General features: G+C 37.8%; 1 protein-coding gene across 1 annotated transcript in view; it reads left to right on the forward strand.

The window, feature by feature from the left end:
* Nucleotides 1-5,415: 5,415 nt before the first annotated feature.
* The window catches only part of RPS6KA3 (ribosomal protein S6 kinase, 90kDa, polypeptide 3), a 64,514-nt gene continuing 47,833 nt past the window's right edge, over nucleotides 5,416-22,096 (forward strand). Inside the window, exons 1-2 of the mRNA XM_009706980.1 lie at nucleotides 5,416-5,433; nucleotides 12,608-12,664. Of these exons, the coding sequence (XP_009705282.1) occupies nucleotides 5,416-5,433; nucleotides 12,608-12,664 (75 nt within the window). The remainder of the gene's footprint in view (nucleotides 5,434-12,607; nucleotides 12,665-22,096) is intronic.

Consider the following 22,096-nt stretch of genomic DNA (forward strand, 5'->3'; position numbering starts at 1 on the left):
CCCCCTTGTCTGAGGAGGATGGGGCTGTCTCTGCAGTTTCGCAAGCGTTTGGGAAACCACAGGGACGTTTCGCACGGGTGAAGCTTTGTGCTTGGCGGCGTTTGTGGGAACCTCCCTGAGATGCGGCGCGGTGTGGCTTCACGCTGTTGGTAGCGGGAGTTCGTTTTGTGCAACTGTCCTTGTTAGGCAGGACGCGTGTCAGCTTTCCTAGGCTGAGATGATGAGAGCGGCTGAAAATCAGGTTTACTTGCATCCGAGGCCATAGATGTCTTCAGTTATTTTCATTTTTTCCTAAAGTGTACTACTGTGTTGGTTTGGATCTACGTAAACGCTACACCTACACAGTCAGTTGTGCTTGCTCCGTGATTCCCTAGTAGCCCACAATGCATGTGCTAGTTTGCGACCGGACTCCCATCTGAAAAGAAATAGCTTCTTCTGACAGTGCAGCTTCTACCTGAATCTGCTCCAGCTGATACACAGCCAGGCTGCTTCCAGTGATGCTGATCTTGAATCGTACGGACTTAGGCCAGCTCACAACAATTAGTCGCAAGGTTAGGACTTATTCCTTAGTGAGCGGAGGAAAGAGAGATACCAATGCAAAGTTCCTGCAGTATCAGAAGTATTTGTCCTTTTGATGTTTGTCTTGTCTTCCTCCTGCTTAAAATGACTGCATCTTTGGGGGTCAGAAGAATCTGCAGTTCTGATCTGACAGGCAGATCTGTCTTTTAAATTCTTGCCAGTTATTCACTGACTTCTGAAGTGGTGATCTTAGATTTTTTTTTTTTTTTTTTTTTAATAGGAAATAACTACAATAGTAGTGTGATGTTTGGGGGTGAGGGAGAAGGTGGTAGGGCAGATGTTTCTGCAAGACCAGTTAGACTAATGATTTAGAGAAAAGATCTTAACTGTTACATTAGACTTCCATGCTCACTGCATGTAGTCTGTGTAACTTCAATAATGACATATATGCTGAAAGGTAGCAAAATAGATTATGTTATTTGAAATGTGTGTATGTGCATGATTAATTAGACTTTGTTACTTGCTTTAGTGTATTTCAGACATGATTTGTTTTTAAACTGCTGCCATATACTTCTTGAAACAAGTGTATTTTAACTCTTCCTAAAAAAAATAAACACATTTACATGAGTCTACAGCAGTTTATCACCAAAAAATTTTCTAGGACCACTAACAAAACATGAAGCAGCAATGAACTGACAGGTTTGCACTCTAAGGCCCTCATCTAGAATAAACATTCAGTTCTTGAAAAGACCAGACTGCACCTGTAAAAGCTTCTCAGATGACCCTGAAAGGGAAAAAGGTAGACTTACAAAGGTTGCTTACCTGAAATGAGTCTTTAAGAAAAGATCTCGTAGTGAAAATAGGTAAGTTTAAGTAAAATACATAAACAAATTACCTAAATGCGTAACTTACATTTTCAATTTACATGAGTTGTGCTTATCTATAGCATAGCAATTTCCTAATTACAGACCCTATCCCACAAGAGTATCCTTGGGCAAAAAGATTTTTTTACATTCACCTGGAAACTCGTCGTGATTTCCGTCATAGTCTGGTAGTAATAATGTCTTTAACTGTAGTACTGAATGAGGTAAAGAGTTTCTGCTAACCTCTCAGATTTGCTGACGCAGTTGTTGTAACACCGTGTTATCCACGTGGAATTACAAATTATTGAGCTTTAAAACTCAGCTCACTTTCCTTGTCTTAACAACTCATAGAGTTTTTAATGGGATTATTTTTTTATGTGTTTCCCAGTGCAGTCCTGTATTTGGTTTTATAGTAGTACCACTGAGGAGGTGATTTGCTGTGGTGTGTGAGCAAATTTAGGAGGAAGAATAGAATACCTTTAGCTAGCACTACTTTGGAAGACAGTATAGTTAACCATAAACAGCTGCTATAACTTAGGTGTACAGGGCAGCAGATCTGTAGAACATTGTCCTTCTTAAGAAATGATGCAAAGTTGGGGGTTTGGGGTTTTTTTAGATAAAATACGGCTTTATAGTTTTCAGAAATCAATTCAGGATTTCTGTTTCTACAGGTACAAGTACGTCAGTGATCCACATTGCATCTCTGGCAGCTTTTTTCAATGTGTAAAGTTGTTACACTATTTTAAAAATGTCTATATAGTGTAATGTGTGGTTTTGTTTTAAGTTTTAAATTTTTGTTTCATGTTTTAAATTACAACACCTTTAAAGCCTGTGGAATGATGCTGTCTTTTATTGACTTAGAGTCTACTAAAGATTTATAACAATCATAGGTTTGTTTTTCATGGTGAGAATGTGCCTGTTATTTCAAGTCATCTGCTTTCAAGCAAATTAAGTATTGATGAATGCCTGAATAACTAGCCTGAATCTTTGATCTGTACTCTCAGCTATGCATATTAGTGTCAGCTGGAGGAGAATGAATACAATTATGGCAGCCAAATTTTGGACACGAGTATGTTGAAAGAGCTGGCCATCATAAGTAGATGCCATTTGCTAGACTTTCTGGGAAGCGTTTGTGCCATCTATCTTTAGGAGTTTTAATTTAGGTGCTCTAAATTGGCTGTGGAGAAAGCTAATTTTTTTTCTGCTGATCTTGACAGGGGGTTTATGCTCACCTGTGGTATGAATCCCCTTTCGCAGAATTCCTTGTTTTATCTTCTGTATTCAGAATTAATTGAACCTTGCATGAGACAAGGAGTGCTAGCATTTGATGGTCATGCTGATGCTTTAAAGAATCTGATATAATGTAGTTTTTCTTTGTAATTCCATTCTGATGTCAATGTGACATTCCCTATGTCAATGTGTACTTCTGGTATGAAATCTGACATTTATCAGATGTCTTGCCACCTGTAGCCATGAGGCTGTGGTTGTGATCGTCTCTGTACATTCTGTACTAGTCTGTGTAATCAGTGTTGTACTTATGTTCCAGGGGAGCAAAGGCTATATTTACAGTAATTTCTGGTACAGCCAACACAGGTAAACAATTCAAAGCCAAAGTGGAATCACTTAAATGAACTGGTCTATGTGGATTTTGGAAACTATCCGTCATCTCTCCATTACAGGCAGAGTTCTCTGCAGCACTCGAGTATTGCTTCTCTTACATACCTGCTGTCAGTACAGTGCATTCTGGCGTCTGGCCTTTTCACAGGTTTGTGGAGTAGCATTTTCTTACACTGGGTTAAAAGTGGCAATTGGCAATTTAATGCTCATCTAAATAAGTAGCATTACCTTTATTCCATGAACTACTGTGATAGACAGATGTTATATATATGTAAATATTGTCTTGAGAAACATATCATCCGCGTGAAAGATGTTTAGATGTGTGGGGTTTTTTTTCTTCAGCTTTTCCAGATCCTTAATGGTACAATTTTGCCCGCTCTGGTTTTTAGTGAACACAGTCCTGCTATGGGACATAGTGCTGATGTCCTGCTGTCAGCTGGGTGGGACAGGAGGGGGCAGGTCCTTTGCTGAATTCAGTACCTCAGTGCAGTGTTGTGTGTGCTCCACACCTCTTGGTTTCCTCATGGAAGGTGTTGAGTTTGACTTCTGGAGTCGTTCTGTTAGTTTTCTTACGACATCGGCAGTTCTTAGCTTGTGATTGTTTTGTTCATTGTAGTGTAGGCAATGTTTCTCGCAATACTGACATGTTTACAGGCATTTCTGTTGTCTTTGAATTGATTGTGATCTCTCACGCTAACTGTAGTTTGTCATTTGAAATGCTCGACTTAGATTCACAATGATACATAGGCTAAGGTGGGCGTTTAATTATTTCTGCACATCGAAAATATTAGCTTTGAGTTGATTGATCTCGGCAGTTGGCAGATCTATCAACTTTAAGAACTCATTCAAGATACTGTTTTGGGGTTGTGGTTTTTTGTGGTTTTTGGTTTGGTTTTGGGGGATTTTGTGGGGTTTTTTTTGTTATGGTCTTTTTCAAATATAATTCATAGCTGTATTTCAATAGTGAAACTTTTAAGCAGTTTTTCAGGCAAGAGTAAAGTCTTGTAATTGTTTTTTCAGTCTTGGTGACTTGCAAGAGGGGAATAGTTTAATCAGTAAAACTAGATGTGAGAATCTCTTCAGGGAATTTTTAAGTTTAGACAAACTAAAGTGGTTAATCGTGCTATATCCTTGCATATGTGATACTGTACTCCTTATTCTCTGAAGTAAGTTTAGATGGCTCACCCATTGGAAACAGAGGGGGAAAAAAAAATCGTATGTAACAGGTGGAAAATGAGGCTCAGCAGCTTAGTGACCCCATCTAGAATCGTTGGTGGGGTCTGTTTTAGAGCTAGGAGATGAACTCTGATTTCCCGGGACCTGCTCCAGTGACGCAACCACAAAGTTACTGCTAGCTCATTCTTATCCATAACAGTTACCATATGTTCCCTTTGATGCAAGGAACCCCCTGTGGTATGCTTAATGTTCCACTTAACTCTTTCAGAGCAAATGTGCTGCCTTTTTGTTTGTTTAATTTTTATTTATTTGTTTGTTTGTTTATTGAGTGAAGCAATTCAACTGTTTAAAAAGTAGCATGTGTCTTCTAAATACATTATTATTGTCTAGGTCTGTTTTCTGACACAATGTCTAAGGTTCCATTTAATTTCAGTAATTAAATTAACATTTAATTTCAAACATTAATTTATCGGAACATGCTTAAGTATATACAGAAGATGTGAAGAAATGATATTTTATTGTGATGTCCAGCAAAACATAGCTTTGAAAAATAAAATCTTCTTTGTCCTCCAGACTCAAAAGGTGGTGGTTTCAGGATGTAATCAGACCATGATGAATATTATTGATATTATTCCTTACAAAACGTGATTGCCAAGATTAGTTACTGTTAGAACTTAGACTTGCGTGTTAAACAATTTTTTTCACTTAACAGGGAGTCTTTCTCCTCCTGTCTTTCAGCAGTTGACTTTTGTTGTATAGCCACCTTGGAAATCCTGAGTTTTAGGAAATAGTGAGGTTGCTCCATAGCTTAGTCTACCTTCTTAGTAGAATTTATTAAAATAGCTAAATGACAAAACGAGCGTAAACGAGTAATGCTTTAGTTTACTTCAATATTAGATTGCAGCCTTTGTCATTTATCATGCAAAGAGATTCTGAGAAACCCACTGATGTCTGACACCCTGTGTGTGCATTACAAGGAGCTGCAGCAGGCAGCCGTGCTGTGCCCGTCGGCTGCCCCGACTGACGGGGGAGGACCCCGCACGTACCCCTCTGTGTGTGAGGGCGCGGGGCGTTTGGGTGGGCCCAGGCCTGCAGAAGGCAGTGAAGGTGAAGCGTACCTGCCTTCTCGTGCAAAGACAGTCTTGGTAACAAGATTTTTATACTGTCAGGTGCTAGAGTCACTCTTAGGATACTGTGTGCGAGCAGGGAAGGAATTTCTTGTATTTTCACGTGTGCAGCAATGGTTGGGTGTATTGAAGCAAGTGATTTCTGCATGTATATTTCTTCTCCCTCTTTGGAGCAGATAAACGGAGAATAGGTGGTGTGTTTTGTGTGTGTGTTTTGTTGTTTGTGGTTGGTTTTTTTTTTGGTTTTGTTTTTTTTTTTTTTACTAAGGCTGCTGAATTGATGTGTTAAGTGTAATAATTTACCACACGTACAGGTAGGGAACTAAATGAAAATTTCACTTCCCTGTCTGCATCTCCCCCCCGCCCCGCGATGAACATACATGATTTGGAGCTTGTTTTAGCTACAGAAAGTGGTTGGCCTGGACAAAGATTTTTATGATACTGTATGTCCAGCATCTTGGATAATGCCATGGCACTTGTCTGACTTCAAGCTGAGTGAATTCAGAGAATTAAACTCACTGAGAGCTGCAGACTGCTTTTTTTTTAGTTTCCTTTTCTGACCTGACTTGGCACAGGGCTGGACAAATGCCAGTGCCAAGGAAAACAGCACAGTGGAGGAAAGGGAACTGCTTTTCTGTATTGTTAAACTATACTCTTGAGTCTTATTAGATAAGAAGGTGGTAGTTAAACTATACTCTTGAGTCTTATTAGATAAGGAGGAGGTGGTAGTGTGAAGTAGATAGGGTTTACAAAATCACACAGTTGAAGTTGCCCAAGTATCCTAACTTAAGGAAGTTTGGCTTTGTACCTAAATGAACTGCATGTTAATAGCTTATATCCGAGGTTGATTGTCTACAGGGAGGCAAGCTTCAATGTCCTGCTGTTTCTTTTAATACTCAGCAAAGGAAGAAGTCAGTCACCTTAGTCAATAAAGTTTAGAATAAATTATGTTGAATTAATGGAACATGAAGTAACAAAGTTTTATGTAAAAGAAATACTTGCAGTAATTTTATGTTTGATAAAAATAAAGACTCGTGTCTTTAGATTTTTGTTTGATTTTTTAAAAAAAAATTTAGGGAGTTTTTAAGACTTGCGTGTCCTATTTTTTACATAGTATATGCAAAATGTATTGAATGTATACTATAAGAGAACCGCTAAAGAAGTCTAAGATGATAGCTCACTCCTGCTACTTACATATAATAAGTTTTAATCAGGTCAGGATTTAGATAAGTGCTTTGGATCCGTGCAGCTTCACAGCTCAGGAGTTAGGGCACAAGTCATTAATTCAGATCCTATTAAAGCCTTATATTTTAGTTAAGCACTGGAATAGATTGTGAAAACTCCATTACTGAAGATTTAAGAAGGGGTTAGGCATAAACATCTTGTGAGCGACATTGTAGGAATAGCTGATCATGCCTTGGTGCACTGAGATAGATTGGATGACCTCTCAAGGTCCTCTCAGTCTATTTTCAACTATTTTTCTGCAGACCTAAGAATTTTTTCTCAGGGTAGCTCGTTGCTGCTCAGAATAGCAAGTTTGAGCGTGTACAGTTCGAAAGGCTTTTACTGAATGTAGTTCCATGCAGCGCCTTGTGTTGCGAACAGCAAATTTGTTATGAATGTTTCAGTGGGAATACTGTATTCTGTGCTGCTTTGAAACAAGCCAGAAGCATGGTTATAGCTTTATTGAATTGAAGGATGGCACCGTTCTTGAGCTTTATCTGTCAGTTGGGAGTCCCTTGAAAAGACGAGTTACAAGAACTAAATAAAGTTCTTGTGTGTTTTGAAATATTTATTTTTGGTATTCTAAACTTTATTTCAGACGGTTTAAAGCAGGGGGGGAAGTTTTTTATTAAATCCTGTAACTGCGTTTAAAAGTTGTTGGCTAAGTCTGGAAGTTTTGGTAGCTGAAAACTAGGAACTACCTGGGAGAAACACCAGTCTTATCCAGGTAATTTATTTAAATTATAATTTCAAAGCACAGTTAAATCATTGCCTGTATTACTCATTAGCATGTTAAAACTTCCAGTTAATGATTTTTAAATGTTGTGATTCAGACGTCTTATCTTGTCTGCTTATTTGTGTACTCAAAACATCATCCTGCACTGATATAGAGTTCTTAATTCTTGATTTGTCCAATTGTTAAGTATATAACATGTTTTTTATTATATCTTAATTGAGGGATATGGTTCTCCTAAAAGGCAGCAATTACATGGAAAAGTCAATAGTTATATAATACACTGAACTCTGTTAATAGTATAAAGTCTGGTGACTAGCTAACATGCTCAAGCCCAATATTAATACTTAGGAAATGTTGAGGTTAATGGCAGAAGAATTATACCAAAAGCTGTAACTGGTATCAATTTCATAAGAGGTTTTAAAATAACTGACAACCATAGTCAGGTAAAAAAGTTAAAATATTTGGCAGAGAAGCTACTTAAACAGCCCCAAATAGTCCAGCAATAGTCTAAATGCGAAGCAGAGATGTTTTGGGGGTTGAAGAAGATATTTGGTGGTGTCTAATATCGAAGAAGCTTTGAGGACAAAATGATGTCCTTCAGAAAAAAATCCTGTTAAACTGTAGGAAAGAACATGAAGTTCAGCTAGGTAAGTCAAAATTAGCAGAACTTTGACTTGCAAACAGAATGTGAGAATGAAGATGCTAATCTAAATCCAAAAACTTCAAGTGTATACTATCTGTAATATTATTGATGACAGTAATGGGAAAAATAGGAAAAAGTGAGTACTACAGGAAAGAATGTTTTGTCCACTTAATTTTGCAATTAATATTGTTTAGATACCTGTAAAAAAACCTGTGTGATGGGAATGATGGGTACCTGGCATTATTATTAAAATAAGATATTCTGCACCAAATTGGTAAGCTCAAATTGCTGTTATGGATGCTAGATGGTGTATTTTACATACAAGATTACCCATGTGGGTCCAGTGCTAATCAGAAGGATAGATGGGAATAGCATTAGATTTATTGTGGAGGTTCCCAAGGCAGTACAATTTTGCCAGACTTCTGAGATGAATTGGATCTCTTGCATTAAATGTTGGAACCATAATTAAAAAAAAAAAAAAATTACAAGTGATGTTAAGACTGTAGATCAATATATAGTTGTAGTGTGTAGAATGTAGGATATTCCCTGCTTCGCCAAAAGTGGTTAATTGATTGTGGGTGGGATCTGGGCTACGTTTCTTGAGGTACTCCTTTCTTACAAAGGATTTAGTATGATTGTGTTTTCTTAATAGCAATACCCTAACATACGCTACGACTTGCTGCCTCTTGGTCCCTTCCAGTGCGGTTATTTATGGGCACGTGTTACTGGTCAAGAAGTGAAATAATCTGAATTAACAAAAAAAAAAACCAACCCCAAACCCTTCTTTAAACTGTTTTTTCTTTTTGCCAGGAAAAGCAAGTACTTCATTATATCCTAAGAGTACAGTGAGTTTAAACTTGTAATTTTTGATTGCTAGAAATATTGATGGTTGATTTCCTGTTTTGTAGTTGATTGACTTTTGTGTCAGAGATTCTGTCAGTTCATATGGGGGGGCATTCATTTACCAGATGCCTGATGCAGATTCCCCGATGTTTGTCTTCTTTATGCTTAGTTAGGGAACTTGTAGGATCTGTTTTGTGTTCCTGTCCATGTGCCTTCAGGAAGACTGCTGGAACCCAGTTGTGTTTAAGTATTCATTTCTGCCAATTTAGTGAAATGTGGCAACAGGTTTAAAAGCTTTTGGAAGTCAAATTTGTAGCTAACTTAACATGACTGTTTCCACTGGAAAACAGAATAGGAAGTGGAAGTTGAGTGGATTGGAAGAGCATTTTGTAGGTTACCTTTATAAGGGATGTGCACTCTCCTTTCATGGCGTAAATTGATTGCTGATGTGTTTAGGTGTAAGCAGAAACTCTCTGTGGACCTTTTCTGTTATTTTTGTTATAGTTCTCTTGTGCTGTCATCTGCAATATGTTCTACTTTTGGAGCCAGAGTGCTAGAAATGACCAGATCTTTGATCCGTTCTGCTTGCTTAGTGTCCCACTGTGGGAGGAGTGCAGCTGAAGAATATTCAAGGTCTGGAGTCTGTCTTTTGAATTGGACCAATCTGTACAGGTGAAAGATAAATTCAGCCTTCTCTTATTCTGTATTCGTCAGACTATTATATCGAGACCCAATCCGTTATGTCGTTGAAACATGCCCTATGTTCTAGTTAAATACTAGAGGGAGTCTATGCCCAGCAAAATGGAACCTGTTTCATTCTCTCACCTCTTAAGCGTGCTGCTGACCTCCTCACTGCACAGTGGTTTAAATATTGCTGCTTCTGGTAGGAACCTTGTGGCTTTACATTTTAACTCGTAAGAAAGGCAGTACACTGTAGACTTCCTGAATACACAGCTGCTTTCTGTTTAATAGTATGATATACCAGCAAACCGTAAATCATATATACATATTCTTCTTTACCTTACATGGCTCAGACTGTTCTGAGAAAAACTGGTTCTACCATCCAGTGATTCCTTTAGCGTAATCATCGCTTGGGTAGACCTATCTAAAAAGATCTTGCTAATCCAGTGATCTGGCTCAGACATGACTGCATGGCGCACATGCTGATTTCTTGAGTTTGTTCCTACTTCCAAGAAGTGTGTTTGGAATGCATTGCTCGAATTCAACTGAAAAGTAACTGAAAGAAATGCAGGATTAAACAGGAAAACCAGATTGTACAAAGCGGTTCATTTGTGTTGCAAAAGTTTGCTGTGTTTTTTCTGGTAGACTGATAAAATGTTGAAAAAGTCAATGAGGTTAAAGATTAGAGCCTTTTTAAAAGCAGAGGTTAATATCGCCTTTTTGTCTTCAAAGAGAGGCTTGTCTCAAGTTTCTGATAGTGTGTTCCACTTTCAACTGTTTCAGTTGCCTTAAAATAGTAAACATGAAATCTTAAAGCTTGCTGTGTAGTAAATTCTTATTTAACCTGCAGTTAACCTTCATTATTATTCAGCAGAATGATCGTTGCAGCAAGAATCACTATTTCTGAAAATCTGCATGTGGAGTCAGTTAAGAGCATATGGCTTTGATACACAAATTGCCTTACTTTAGGCCCCAGAGTTTAGCCATCATTAGCTGTTAGGATATTATAGACTCCTCCTTTCCTGCTAAAGTCAATTGTCTTATTTATTTGACTGTTTTTTTTTCTCATTTTTTCCTATTGATGAGATACTTTGGAAGCTATCTTGTAGCATGATCAGAATATAGAGATGTGTAGCTAAAATACAAATGTTAAGTTAATTTAAATATATGCCATAGATAGGAGAAAAGGGGAAGTATGTGACTTGTGACCTTGATGGTAATGATACACGTATGCACAATATGCTTCCTTGTAAACGGGCTTTATTAAAAACACTCATTTCTGTTACTTAGCTAAGCTGGTGTTTTTATGGTCTTCTATTTGATAATTTCAACTTTTTATGTATCTTAAAGAAGGATAGTACAATATTCACTGCCTGTACACTATAAGTAAAAGTTGCTACAGTGAGGGGAATTCAAGCTTTTGGGAGCATCATCTTATCCAATTACCTTTAGCTGTGCAACTAGAAGGTTGTACTGACTGGCCTTAACTGAGACAGCTTATAAAGATTATATTCGCCTGTGTAGTAACCTACAATGTGTGAAGCTGATTTCTTACTAGTCCTCCATCATGGAAAGATGACTTCTAGAGTAGACTAGAGTCATACTAAAAGTCTCGAGTATCTTCCTGAAGCCAGTTAAGATGAGAAAATGGCAGTGCTACCATGTGCCAGAGCTCTGCACCAGAGAGACAATCGGAAGCCCAATCTTCTTCCCCTCCCCATCCCCTAAAAAAACAAAACAAAACAAAACAAACACCCACCAAACAAACAAACAACCAAAACAAAACCAAAAAACACCTGTGTTGTATTTGGACAATCTATAATTCTCATAATTCAACTTTATCCAGATGTATCTTTTAGCAAAAAAAATATGCTCAGGAGGAAATTTGGTAGAGAGCTGGTAATCATCTGAGATTGAACATTGCGTGTGTTTGCAGTATTTGAAAATTAGAATTCATAAATGGTTACAATTTAATCTGTCACTTCATGTAAAAGATTCTCCTCCAGCCACGTGCAAGCTGGAAGACTATATTAATCAGAAGTTGTTACAGAAAAATGCTAGGAAGGTTCCACATAAGAAGTCTGCAGAAAAGCTGAACTGTGAGAAGGAAGGTATAGAATGAAGCTAAAATCTCTGAATCTCTGAACAGCTTTTATTAACTTTCTAACATCTAGAAAATATTCACACCTGTGTGTAACTTTAAGTAAATTAAGTTCCGAAAAAATCGATTAAATAGGCTTTGTGTTCTCTAGGGAAACAATGCACAAATTAACCTAAATTATTCCTCCAGTGTAATGGAAAATGTAACCATTTTTAATAGCTTTTCATTTGTTTCTAAAATCATATTGAATTGCTCTTAAACTTTAGGAGCAAACTAAAAATTAATGCTCCAGGTGATACCCCGTACCATAACTTAAGAAATACATATTTTTTCCTTACAACTTGTTAATATTCCTGCTTATTGTGTAAGCAAGATCATTCTAAGTCTTTCTGAGAAAAATGTCTCTTAGAGATTCTCCAAGTATAGTATCACTGACAAGGAAAAGAAAGCATTTGTTGATCAACAAGGTATTTAAGCTTTTTTTTTTTTAAATCTTTATGGCTAAATTTCAAATTCGGAAGCATATGTCTGTATGGCTTGTGAGAATGGTCCTTGGAAAAGTACAGAAAGTAGTAGATGCTGGCTAATAAAATTAGCATTGTGTTCACACTTTTTATAAGGCTACAGTGTAGTTATAAATTTTCTTGAAGTAGTCATGGTAGAGTAAGGACTGATTTGCTACAAAAGAACCTGTTTATCTGGCCTTTGTTGTGGCTTTTTGCTGTTCAGTCTTCATCAGGTTTAACTCTTTTGGAGAAGTTGTAATAGTGGAAAATAATGTCTAGCTGTGTACTAGTAAGGCTTCAAATGCCAGATTGTTTTATGTATTTCTTACTGTGACTTCGTCTAGTTTGATAATATGTGAAGATCAAAGCGAGAGCGGCATTGCATGCCAGCAATATGCAGTCTTCTGTGTTTACTTTCAGTGATTTTTATTTTTTTTTTTTAAATAGAACATGGAGAAGAGAACAATTGATCCTCTATAGTAGCGTGCTATAAAAGCACATCTGTAATATATTTCTTTCTGTACTTGGATTCAACATTTCTAGTAACTTGCTGCGTCTGTTTTTTTTACAGAATGGACAGCAAATTGTGGATGAACCTATGGGAGAAGATGATACCAACCCACAAACTGTGAGTAAAAGATGATTGTAATAAAGATAGACAGTACAATATTGTAGCACACTGATACCACTTAATTTACAGGCAATTTACCACTGATGTTTTGTTGTTTAGGTTTACTAGACATGAGGTGCAATCTAGGATCCTAATATATTTTAGAGGTTCTTTCTCACTTAATCTCTTGTCTGGTTTGGTATCCTACTGTTTATTCTGATGAACTTTTATGCTTTCCCTAGTATTTTTGTATGATACAGGCTCTCCCTAGTATTTTGAGTGTGAGGTAGGCTTTCCTGTGGAAAGCACAAAGCTGAATATGGTAGAAATTATAATTGGGTTGGGAAGTGGGAAGGTTTGATAGTAAGATGTGGCTAGTTAGAGCATTGCTGAGTAGGAAGAGAGGTTGAGCTCCCCTTTTCTTATCTTGGCAAACCTTAAGAACATGTAGTTATTTTCTACTGTCCACTTTTCCTAGTGCCAGCGAGCAAAGCACTTCTGTTTGCTTCTGTTAGTCTCAGTGCCTAGGTGAAAATATTTTACATCTGTGAGTTCCAGAATATGCTTTGTTAATAGTTAAGGTTTCAGTTGTGGTCATATTCACAACAAAGGATTCTCTCATGGTTAAATTCCACACAAATTCAGCTGCAGGTACATGTGCGCTTGCTGTATGAAGTATGATTGTTTCAGTGTGGCAGCGTACAACATAGTTTTTCCCCTTCTATTTTGATATGTAACGTGTAACAGCATCTATCACCTTTGTTTTTCCATACTGTCATAAGATTCTTGGCAGGATCTGTCTGTGCCTTTTTGTTGTCAGCGTTAGTCATTTCATATTTTCCTTATTGACCTGTGTAAAACTAGATTATTTGCATAACAAATCTTCATTAGCCTGGAAGAGTCTTTCTGTTCCCTTTCTTCATAGAAGCAAGAAACCAAGATACAAAGTTTTAGGTCCTCTTCCTGGGCTTTTGTATGGAAGTTTAGATGTGTCACACTGGAGCGCATTCAAGAATAGCAAAACTAGTCCATTGAGGCCCAGAGGTTTCTTAGGTCTTTCCTCTTGTGATGCTAATTTGGCTAAGTTGGAGTGGAAGAGAACTTCTGTTTGTTGGTGCAGAGCAGACAAAGCTAAGAGCTCCAGAAATGTTTGCATGGAATACTCGAAGATGATAGCTGTAGGAATCAATTTAGATAGTGACTTAAAACCTCTTCCCTGCCTTAGATAAGATGCTAAATGCTGAAACATGCTTAGTGAAATTTTCATAGTGATGCGATAGCCAAAGGCGGAGGCTGAACTGTTAATGTAGATCTTGAGTGTTTGCTGTAAATCAGAGCTCTGAACTAGTGCATTGTGAAGTACACATAGGAGTAGAGTGGTCACTCTGAGCTTGAACTAGCAAGTGAACACAAAAAAACCTGGGTATCACTCCCTTTTTCCTTCCTTCCCCATAACTTTTTTTTTTTTTCTCCAGCTATCTGTAAATTGTAAAAGCTCATACCTCATATTCATTTCTGCTTTCAGCATTCAATAGTCTTTCAGGGAAAGGTCAAGGGTGAGGAAGGACTGTGAAACTGTAGTTTCCACTGCTTTTCTTATTGAGAGGCATTAATCAAAGGAATTCTTAACCCAGGCTTCTTGAAAGTAGAGGTTGCTGCTGAGGAGAAGATCACAGTCAGGAAGGTTCATTGATTCTTTAAGTTCCTTATCTTCACATCAAACTTGCAGTTTACGGAATTTCATAATGTGAAGATACCAGTGAGTTTAGGATTTTTACTGCAATGCCAGTGACTTTTTCTCAGACATGAAGGCAACTTTAGTGTTTACCTGTAGTTCTGTGCTAGAGAGTACTAGCTGACTGTTAAGCCTGGTGAAAAATGGCCTTCTCAATAAAACACAATTTTTGGAACTCTGTGTTTGGTTGGAGTTCAGAGTTCGTATGCTGATACTGCATATTGTGCAGACTTCAGCTTGTGATTAGATGGTCAAAACTGCTTCCATCTATGCAGGATGGATATAGCAGGTGCAGCCCATGGTGAGGCCGGCTGTCCCCTGGCAGCCCATGGAGGCCCACGCTGGAGCAGATCCCCACCTGCAGCCCGGGGAGGACCCCACGCCGGAGCAGGGGGATGCCCGAAGGAGGCTGGGACCCCGTGGGAAGCCCATGCTGGAGCAGGCTCCTGGCAGGACCTGTGGCCCCATGGAGAGAGGAGCCCAGGCTGGAGCAGGTTTGCTGGCTGGGCTTGTGACCCCGCAGGGGACCCAGGCTGGAGCCGTCTGTGCCTGAAAGGCTGCACCCCGGGGAAGGGACCCACGCTGGAGCCGTGTGTTAAGAACTGCAGCCCGTGGGAAGGACTCACCTTGGAGCAGGCAAAGAGCATGGGGAGGAAGAAGTGGCAGAGACAAAGTGTTATGAACTGACTGCAACCCCCATTTCCCATCCCACCTGCGCTGCTTGAGGGGGAGGAGGTGGAAGAGTAGGAATGAAGGAGTGAAGTTCAGCCTGAGAAGAAGGGGAGGGTATGGAGAAAGGTGGTTTTAGTTTTGTCTTTGTTTCTCACTGTCCTACTCTATTTTTATTTGGCAACAAATTAAATAAATTTTCCCGAAATTGAGACTGTTTTGCCCATGATGGTAATTGGTGAGCAATCTCCCTATTCCTATCTTAACCCATGAGCTTTTCTTCACCTTATTTTTTTCCCATTGTCCTGTTGTGGAGGGAGAGTGAGAGTGGCTGGGTGGGTGTCTGGCAGCCAGCCAAGGTTAACCCACCACAACTATCAAATTTCCCTTTCAATATTTGATAATTGCAGAATTACTTATAAGTCGTTTCCTGTACTTTCTTCAGACATTTCCAAACTGCTGCTTTTTGGGGAGCAACCTATTTTAACACAATATGAACATCAAAAAATTCAAACATTTCTCTAATATTTTTTCTATCGTGCTCAAGCTACTTGATTAAGATTAGTTTAGCTTTTTACTGCCTCAGACCAGTACTTCAGGAACTTATTTTGCATTTATTTCTAGCTTGTGGTAAGCAAAAAACCTTTTACTAGATTATATAAAATAATACAGTTTTTTTAAACAAAAAATTACTATGGCTGCTCAGTCAGTTAGAGCTGGAAGCTAGCCTTTGCTGTCTGTCAGCTAATAAAATACTATTTCAGCTGGGATGTGATATTCTTTCAGTGCTTCGTATCTGTTTTGGTGCAAGATAAAGGCTAATTTTAAATTACCACTGAAACTCATTTAAGTTCTTCTGTTTAACTTGGCACTGCAATGGACTTAGAGCACTTATGTGGCACTGACAATTTATGAAATTTCTTGGCTGTAACTGGGGACAGTAGGGTGAACAGGCCTAGCACAGATTAGTACATCAGGTAAGAAGACAAAGTATTTTGATAGGTGTGTAAGGTATGCACATTCAGGATAAAGAGTTGCCATAGCTCTGTGGAGATAGAAGAAGCTGAAAACTTGAAAAACTGCATCCTTTTGCTGTGTTAAGTACTTGGATAGTATGCTGATAATGCAAATCAAATCAGAGGCTTTAATATTTATTTTAAATTTAACACAGGTCTATCTACATAGGAAGTCTGTCTAGTATTCTGCGTATCAAAAGATAAATTTAATTTTATTACATCCCCGTTCTTTTGGTCAAAAGTACAAGTTAATTGACAGGAGAGTCCGAGTTGCATAGCTTTGATTCAAATTTAGTAGTTTGTTTTGAGAAAAGCAGGAGCTTATTAAACATAAACAAAAAATTAGGTTCCAAGAATTTGTGAAAAGTTGTTTTCAGTAATAATCTGTAAGTTGCAGAAAAACTCAGGTATGTTTCTTTTTGGTAACCTAAAAGGACTGAAGATTACTTCTTTTCAGTACAGGCAGGAGTGGAACCTATTCAGGCTCAAACAACTGGGATGAAAAAGTAAACCCTCTCTCCGGTGGAGGTGGTTGAGTAATATTATTACACCTCTTGTATGCTTTGGTAAAACTTTAAACAAAACCCTACTTTTAAATAAGCAAAATTATAGCATACATAGAATTAAACAGAACTAAAGCATAAAGCAGTATATTCAAATATGCTGATCGGGATGATGAAAAACTAAATCTCTGTAGCTGTCATCCTCTTACTAAAAATACATAACTAAGATAACTAAGACTGTAGTCAGTGAGTAGTCAAAAGGTAGCTTAAGAAATGCTGGCCAAGAAAAGTTCAGTAGTTAAAAACATCTTTTTCATTTATTTTCCTCTAGTAGAATTTAATTAAAACAACTGTTTGCAGTCAGGAGAGCTCAGTATTATGACCTTTGTCTTGCCAATCAGTGTTTTTACAGAAGAATTTATAAGGAAAGCGTGATCTTAGAAAAGGCTTTAAGATACATCACAAAAATAATTTGAAGCATGTAGGCAATATAGTCTCTTTGTTGAAGTACTGAACTTGATCAGTCAATTATATGTAGTAATGTTGAGAATCTGTATTATACGTGCATGTATACTGTACAATTTACCATGAATCTATAAAACTCTGGTCAGCGGAGGCGGGGTCGGGGGGATGCGGTGCAGGCAGGGAGTTGTCGAGGTAAGGACAGGGAGACTGCTCACCAGTTACAGTCATGGGCAAAACAGCCCACCATCACTCAGGCAATAATACTAAACTGGAATAATCTGGGTCATCTCGTTTGTTGTGTCCCCATCCATGAAAATAATGAAAGATAAGAATGTTAAAATGAAGTAATTTGGCAAAAAAAGCATAATCAAACTGGCAAATGTTTAGATTTTAAAACATTTGAGGGTGGCTTTAACTGAGTTTTAGTTTCACCTCAATTTTTAGTATTATAGCATTGTACTAGTGAGAACGCGTTAGTTTCAGAAACTTTGTTTGCATTTTGGCAAGTTGAAGCACTGTTTCAGGACTGCTTTGAACTTCTGTTAGATGTTGCTGTTCGGATGCTCAGTAACAGTTTCCAATTACGAGAATAATCGTCTGCATTAACATGGCAATGAATATCTTTCTGATGATCATTTTGATATATTTTCCTTTTGCTGGTGTAACCTTCACATTTCAATTCTCTGTGTATTTTTGTCAGTTTTTTGATGTAAATTCTTGGCTGTGTGGTTGAGGTTGTAAGACATAGCTAGAATTTCTTAAATACTACAGAAATGTTTGGTTTGCAAGTATTCATAGACCATGGAGTTTGGGACTTCTCACTCTTGTACAGACTGATGCTTAATTTTAGCTGAAACGGCTACTTCTAGAGCTTATCATAGTATATGACAATTTAGTATTTTTGCAGTTTTTCTGAAAGATGAGGTATACAGTCAAGTTCTTTCACATTGCTTACACATTCTCAAATGTGTAATTATTGCCTCTTTATATGGAAAGCAAACTGAGAAAGCTCTCTTTGCAGCCATAGCAATGCAATTTTTTGAAAACGTAATATTACATAATTCAGTATAACAGCATGTTCCTTACTATGAAGTAAGTTGTAGTTTCTGTTAAAGCCAGCGATAACCTGGCCATATAATGAGACAGTGTCCACTGTGCAATAAAGGAAACAATCTGGGTTACAAATATTTAAACTCGGACTTTAACGTGGTCTGTAATTCTTACGTACCTTCGAATGTATTCTGCTAAATACACTTAAGTATATGTACTCATTTGATTGTAAAATAGAATTAAATACATAACTTGATTCTTGAACAAATAAGTTTCCCGAGCAAACCATTTACACCTGTAAAACTTGAATCCAGATATTTCTTTCTCAATGCTCAGATTTTCCTTTGTAAAAGGCAGAATACCTTTTCCCCCCCAATGTAATGAAATTGTAACTTCATTATCTTCCAGAGCGCTGTGCTATGCTGCAACTTGAATGAATTTTGCTAGAAACTTACAGTGAAGTGCATGCGTCTTACCTGTGTAAGAGTGGACTTAGTGATCCTCTTGTAAGAAGTTACAGCATCCTTGTAAACAGTGCAAAGCTTTTAGTCTGAGATGTTATCAAACCCATATAAAGAGGGCAAACCCTGGAATATTTTTTTTTTCTCCCAAGATGTTATCAGGTGTTGAGGAAAGGTTACAGCAAAACTCTTTCATTGTTGTCTTCTAATGGATTTTCTGAGTGGCTTATTTTGCACTTGGTGTCTTAGGTGCAACACGCTTTCTGGATCTCGGTCAGAAAATTGAATGATTTGAGAGTGTAAGCAACATTAGAAGTCAAGCTGCTTACTTGTTACATGAAGAAAAAACAGATGGTAGCCCTGAAAAGCCTGTAAACTAGCAGATGGAAACTGCCACGCCCCCTGATTAACAGAATATTGCTGCTTTGACTATACAAACATATTTATTATGAAGAGAAGTAAATTATTCAGCTTCTGAAAACTCCAAAAAGTAGCGCACTCTTCCTCAACTGTTGACCTTCATCAAATGAGGGCTTTTCATTCCTTATGTGTACTCCGTCTTTGTTTTTCCCGGATAATTGAAGACAATCCGTACTACAGAGCCTTGCTTGTCTAGCAGCATAAAGACTTAATTTGCATTATTACACTTCTTGGACTGAGGGTATAGGAAGATTGTCAGTCTACCTAATGGACTCCATTTAGATGAAATGTTTCAACTTTTTCTGGTTATATGTAAAAGTGAGCATCCCACTGTGGTGTGCACATCTTATTCAATAAAACCTATTGATTCCCACATATTCTGTATTGCTTTGAGAGTTCCTCCAGCATCTTCCAGTTCTCCTGTTCTCTGTGGAGGCTGTGAGCCCCAGTCTCTTAAATGTCTGGACAGCAAGTCTGATGACATTTTCTCTTCATTTTTGTAAATTCAGAACATCCAATTTAAAAGAAGAGGAGGGGAAGATGGGAGACGAACTCACTTTATATTTCTGTACCGGCGGAGCAAATGCGTTGTGCAAGAGGAGTTCTGCAGTTCACTGGACTGTCACCGACGGGCATAGCAAATTCCTTTTGTTTTGGAGATAGTTGTGTTTCACGATAAACATGTATAATACAAATCCTTATCAAAGACTTTAAGGTAAGGGGAGCAATTTGTCCTGTTATCACAGACTTCCCTGTTGGGGACTGTTGCCCTCTAACCTATCTTCTTCTCATACAAAGGAATATTTAAAAGGGCAAACTCCCTTCTCAGAGATTCTCAAAATGAATTATGTAGCATATATCTTAATGTTTCTGGTTGGCTGGTAGTGCTCTTTGGGAACCGTGCAGGCTCTATTCTCCCAGAACACAAGAAATTTTTTCCACCTGCTGCAGACCCATGCCAGTTATAGGAGACCTATTGTTGTGAAGTAACCCCTCTGACCCCTGAGCACTGTGCTTTGTACTTTACTGGGAGGTCACATAAAAGGTTTGGGAGAGCAATAGTCAGTAATTGTACGAATGATGCAGTTGAAATGCCTTATTCCTGTCACCCTTAGCAGATACAGCTTATCTGTAGCAGAATACACCCATACCCTTACAGCAAAAAGAGAAGAAAACGGTTATTTACCCACAGCATCTTATCATCTTTGAAGAACATTGTAGTTAATGTAGGTCTTACCACTTACTCTCCATTTATGCTTTTAGCTCTTCTTGCTACCATAGAGTTTAATTTAGTGATTTGGAGATTCCTGAAAAATGCTTTTCGCACATTCATATGTGTTCTTGACAAGGTAAGGCAGAGAGCTTGAATGGTCTCCCATTTATTTATTTAGATTTGTTTTAAGTCTTCAAAGTGTAAACAACTGTATTGCTGTTAAACCACAGTTCTTGAGATATTTCAGTTTTGAGGGGGAGGTAGCTGGAGGTTTAAAACAATTGACGAGAGGAAAGCTTCGAGTAATTTTTGTACTATTTATGAAATACTTGGAATCCTTGTGTTGCAGTAACCTCCTTGTGTTCAAGAAGCTTTGTTTATCCCAAAACACATATTGAATCATTTTTCCATGCTGTGCTACTGCTGTTGTAGTAGAGGCTGTTTCTTCAACAAAGGCCGTAACACACTGGACTGTAAAAAGTACCTTGTAATTGAGGACCTAAGGTGTGGTAGTAGTTACTGAATGCCTGCATAATCTATAATAATAATTATGTATATTCAGTACATAGAATTTGAAAGGTCCGTCCCTGTGGATGTGGCATAGATAAGACCTAGATGAGTACAAGAGAACACAAAAAAGGCACTGTTTTGCTTGTGGGGTCCTGATAAAGCCAGGGTCTTTATTTCGTCTCTGCATTTAGAGAAGAGGGTCTTCATTCACATTGAGAAGACATATCATCCAGGTTTTAAAGGCAAAGTTAGAATCTGATACTGTAGGCAGCCAGGATGTGGTATAGAGATAGAAGCAACATGTTCTGTCACTTGAAATAAATAAATTACTGGCTTTGTCTTCTGAAGAGGAATTAAAATCTAAAAAAATTGCAGTAATCCAGATATTTGTTAGAACCCAATCAAGGGAGGTCATTTGGAGGGTAGGTTTGTTTTAATGTCTTGTGCGGGAAGAAGTACAGTATTTTGCTGTATGTTTCCTTTGGTGTACAGAGTCACTAAATGGAATCACCTAGATCTGTTTATAACTGAGTACTTGTTGTAGATGCCTTTGACTAAATGTTACTTGCCTTTATTTATTTATTTATTGAAGAAAAACAAGTCTCGCTCCATATTCTAATGGAGCGTGCACTGTGTAATTCAGTGTACTTAATAAATATCAGAAAAACTAATGAAACTGTCAATAGTCAGAAAAATAACTTCTATACTAAATGCAGAGAGAGATCAAATTAAAACCTTCATCTGTAGATGTTCAAATTAGATTAAATTCTAATCCTTAGAAACAGTTCAAGTTTTTTTTAAACATTGAAAGAAAGCTTAAGTATTTTATTACTTTAAGAATTTTTTCGCTCTTTACAAAACGGTATAATATTGATGCATAAGTCAGACATTCAAGCTGGGTGATCCAATCCAATTCTGCAGTCTGTCTTAGCCTAACCTCTGTAACATCTGTGTAGCATTTTCTATGTGCAGGATTTCAAAGGGCTATGCGCAAGGTCAGTTTGGTCCTCTAACAACTCTAGTAAATAAAAATAGTAAGTATATGCATACCTCATTCTCTGCATTGAAGTCTAAAAAGTAGTGATATATGAGATCTTAAAATATTTTGTAAAATTAAGTTAAAATTCATAAAAAATACAGTTATCACATGCAGGACTTAAAATAGTTGCTATTCTGCTTAACTAGTGAAATGTTGCATAGTAGCATGATTTCTGAAATAGATGTTGATCTCTTTTGTTCTTTTCTGGGAACCAGGAATAAATAACATCTGCATGAGCATGTTGCTATCAGGCGATCTGCGTAAGTTTCCTGTGCTGATCTCTAAAGCATCAGCAACATGAGTACCACTGCTGCCCGGTTTGTCTTTACTGTGGCAGGGGGAAGGAACGTCTCTTCTCTTCTTTTCCCC

The sequence above is a fragment of the Cariama cristata genome, unplaced genomic scaffold, assembly GCF_000690535.1.
Source record: "Cariama cristata isolate BGI_N322 unplaced genomic scaffold, ASM69053v1 scaffold7509, whole genome shotgun sequence".
NCBI lineage: Eukaryota > Metazoa > Chordata > Aves > Cariamiformes > Cariamidae > Cariama > Cariama cristata.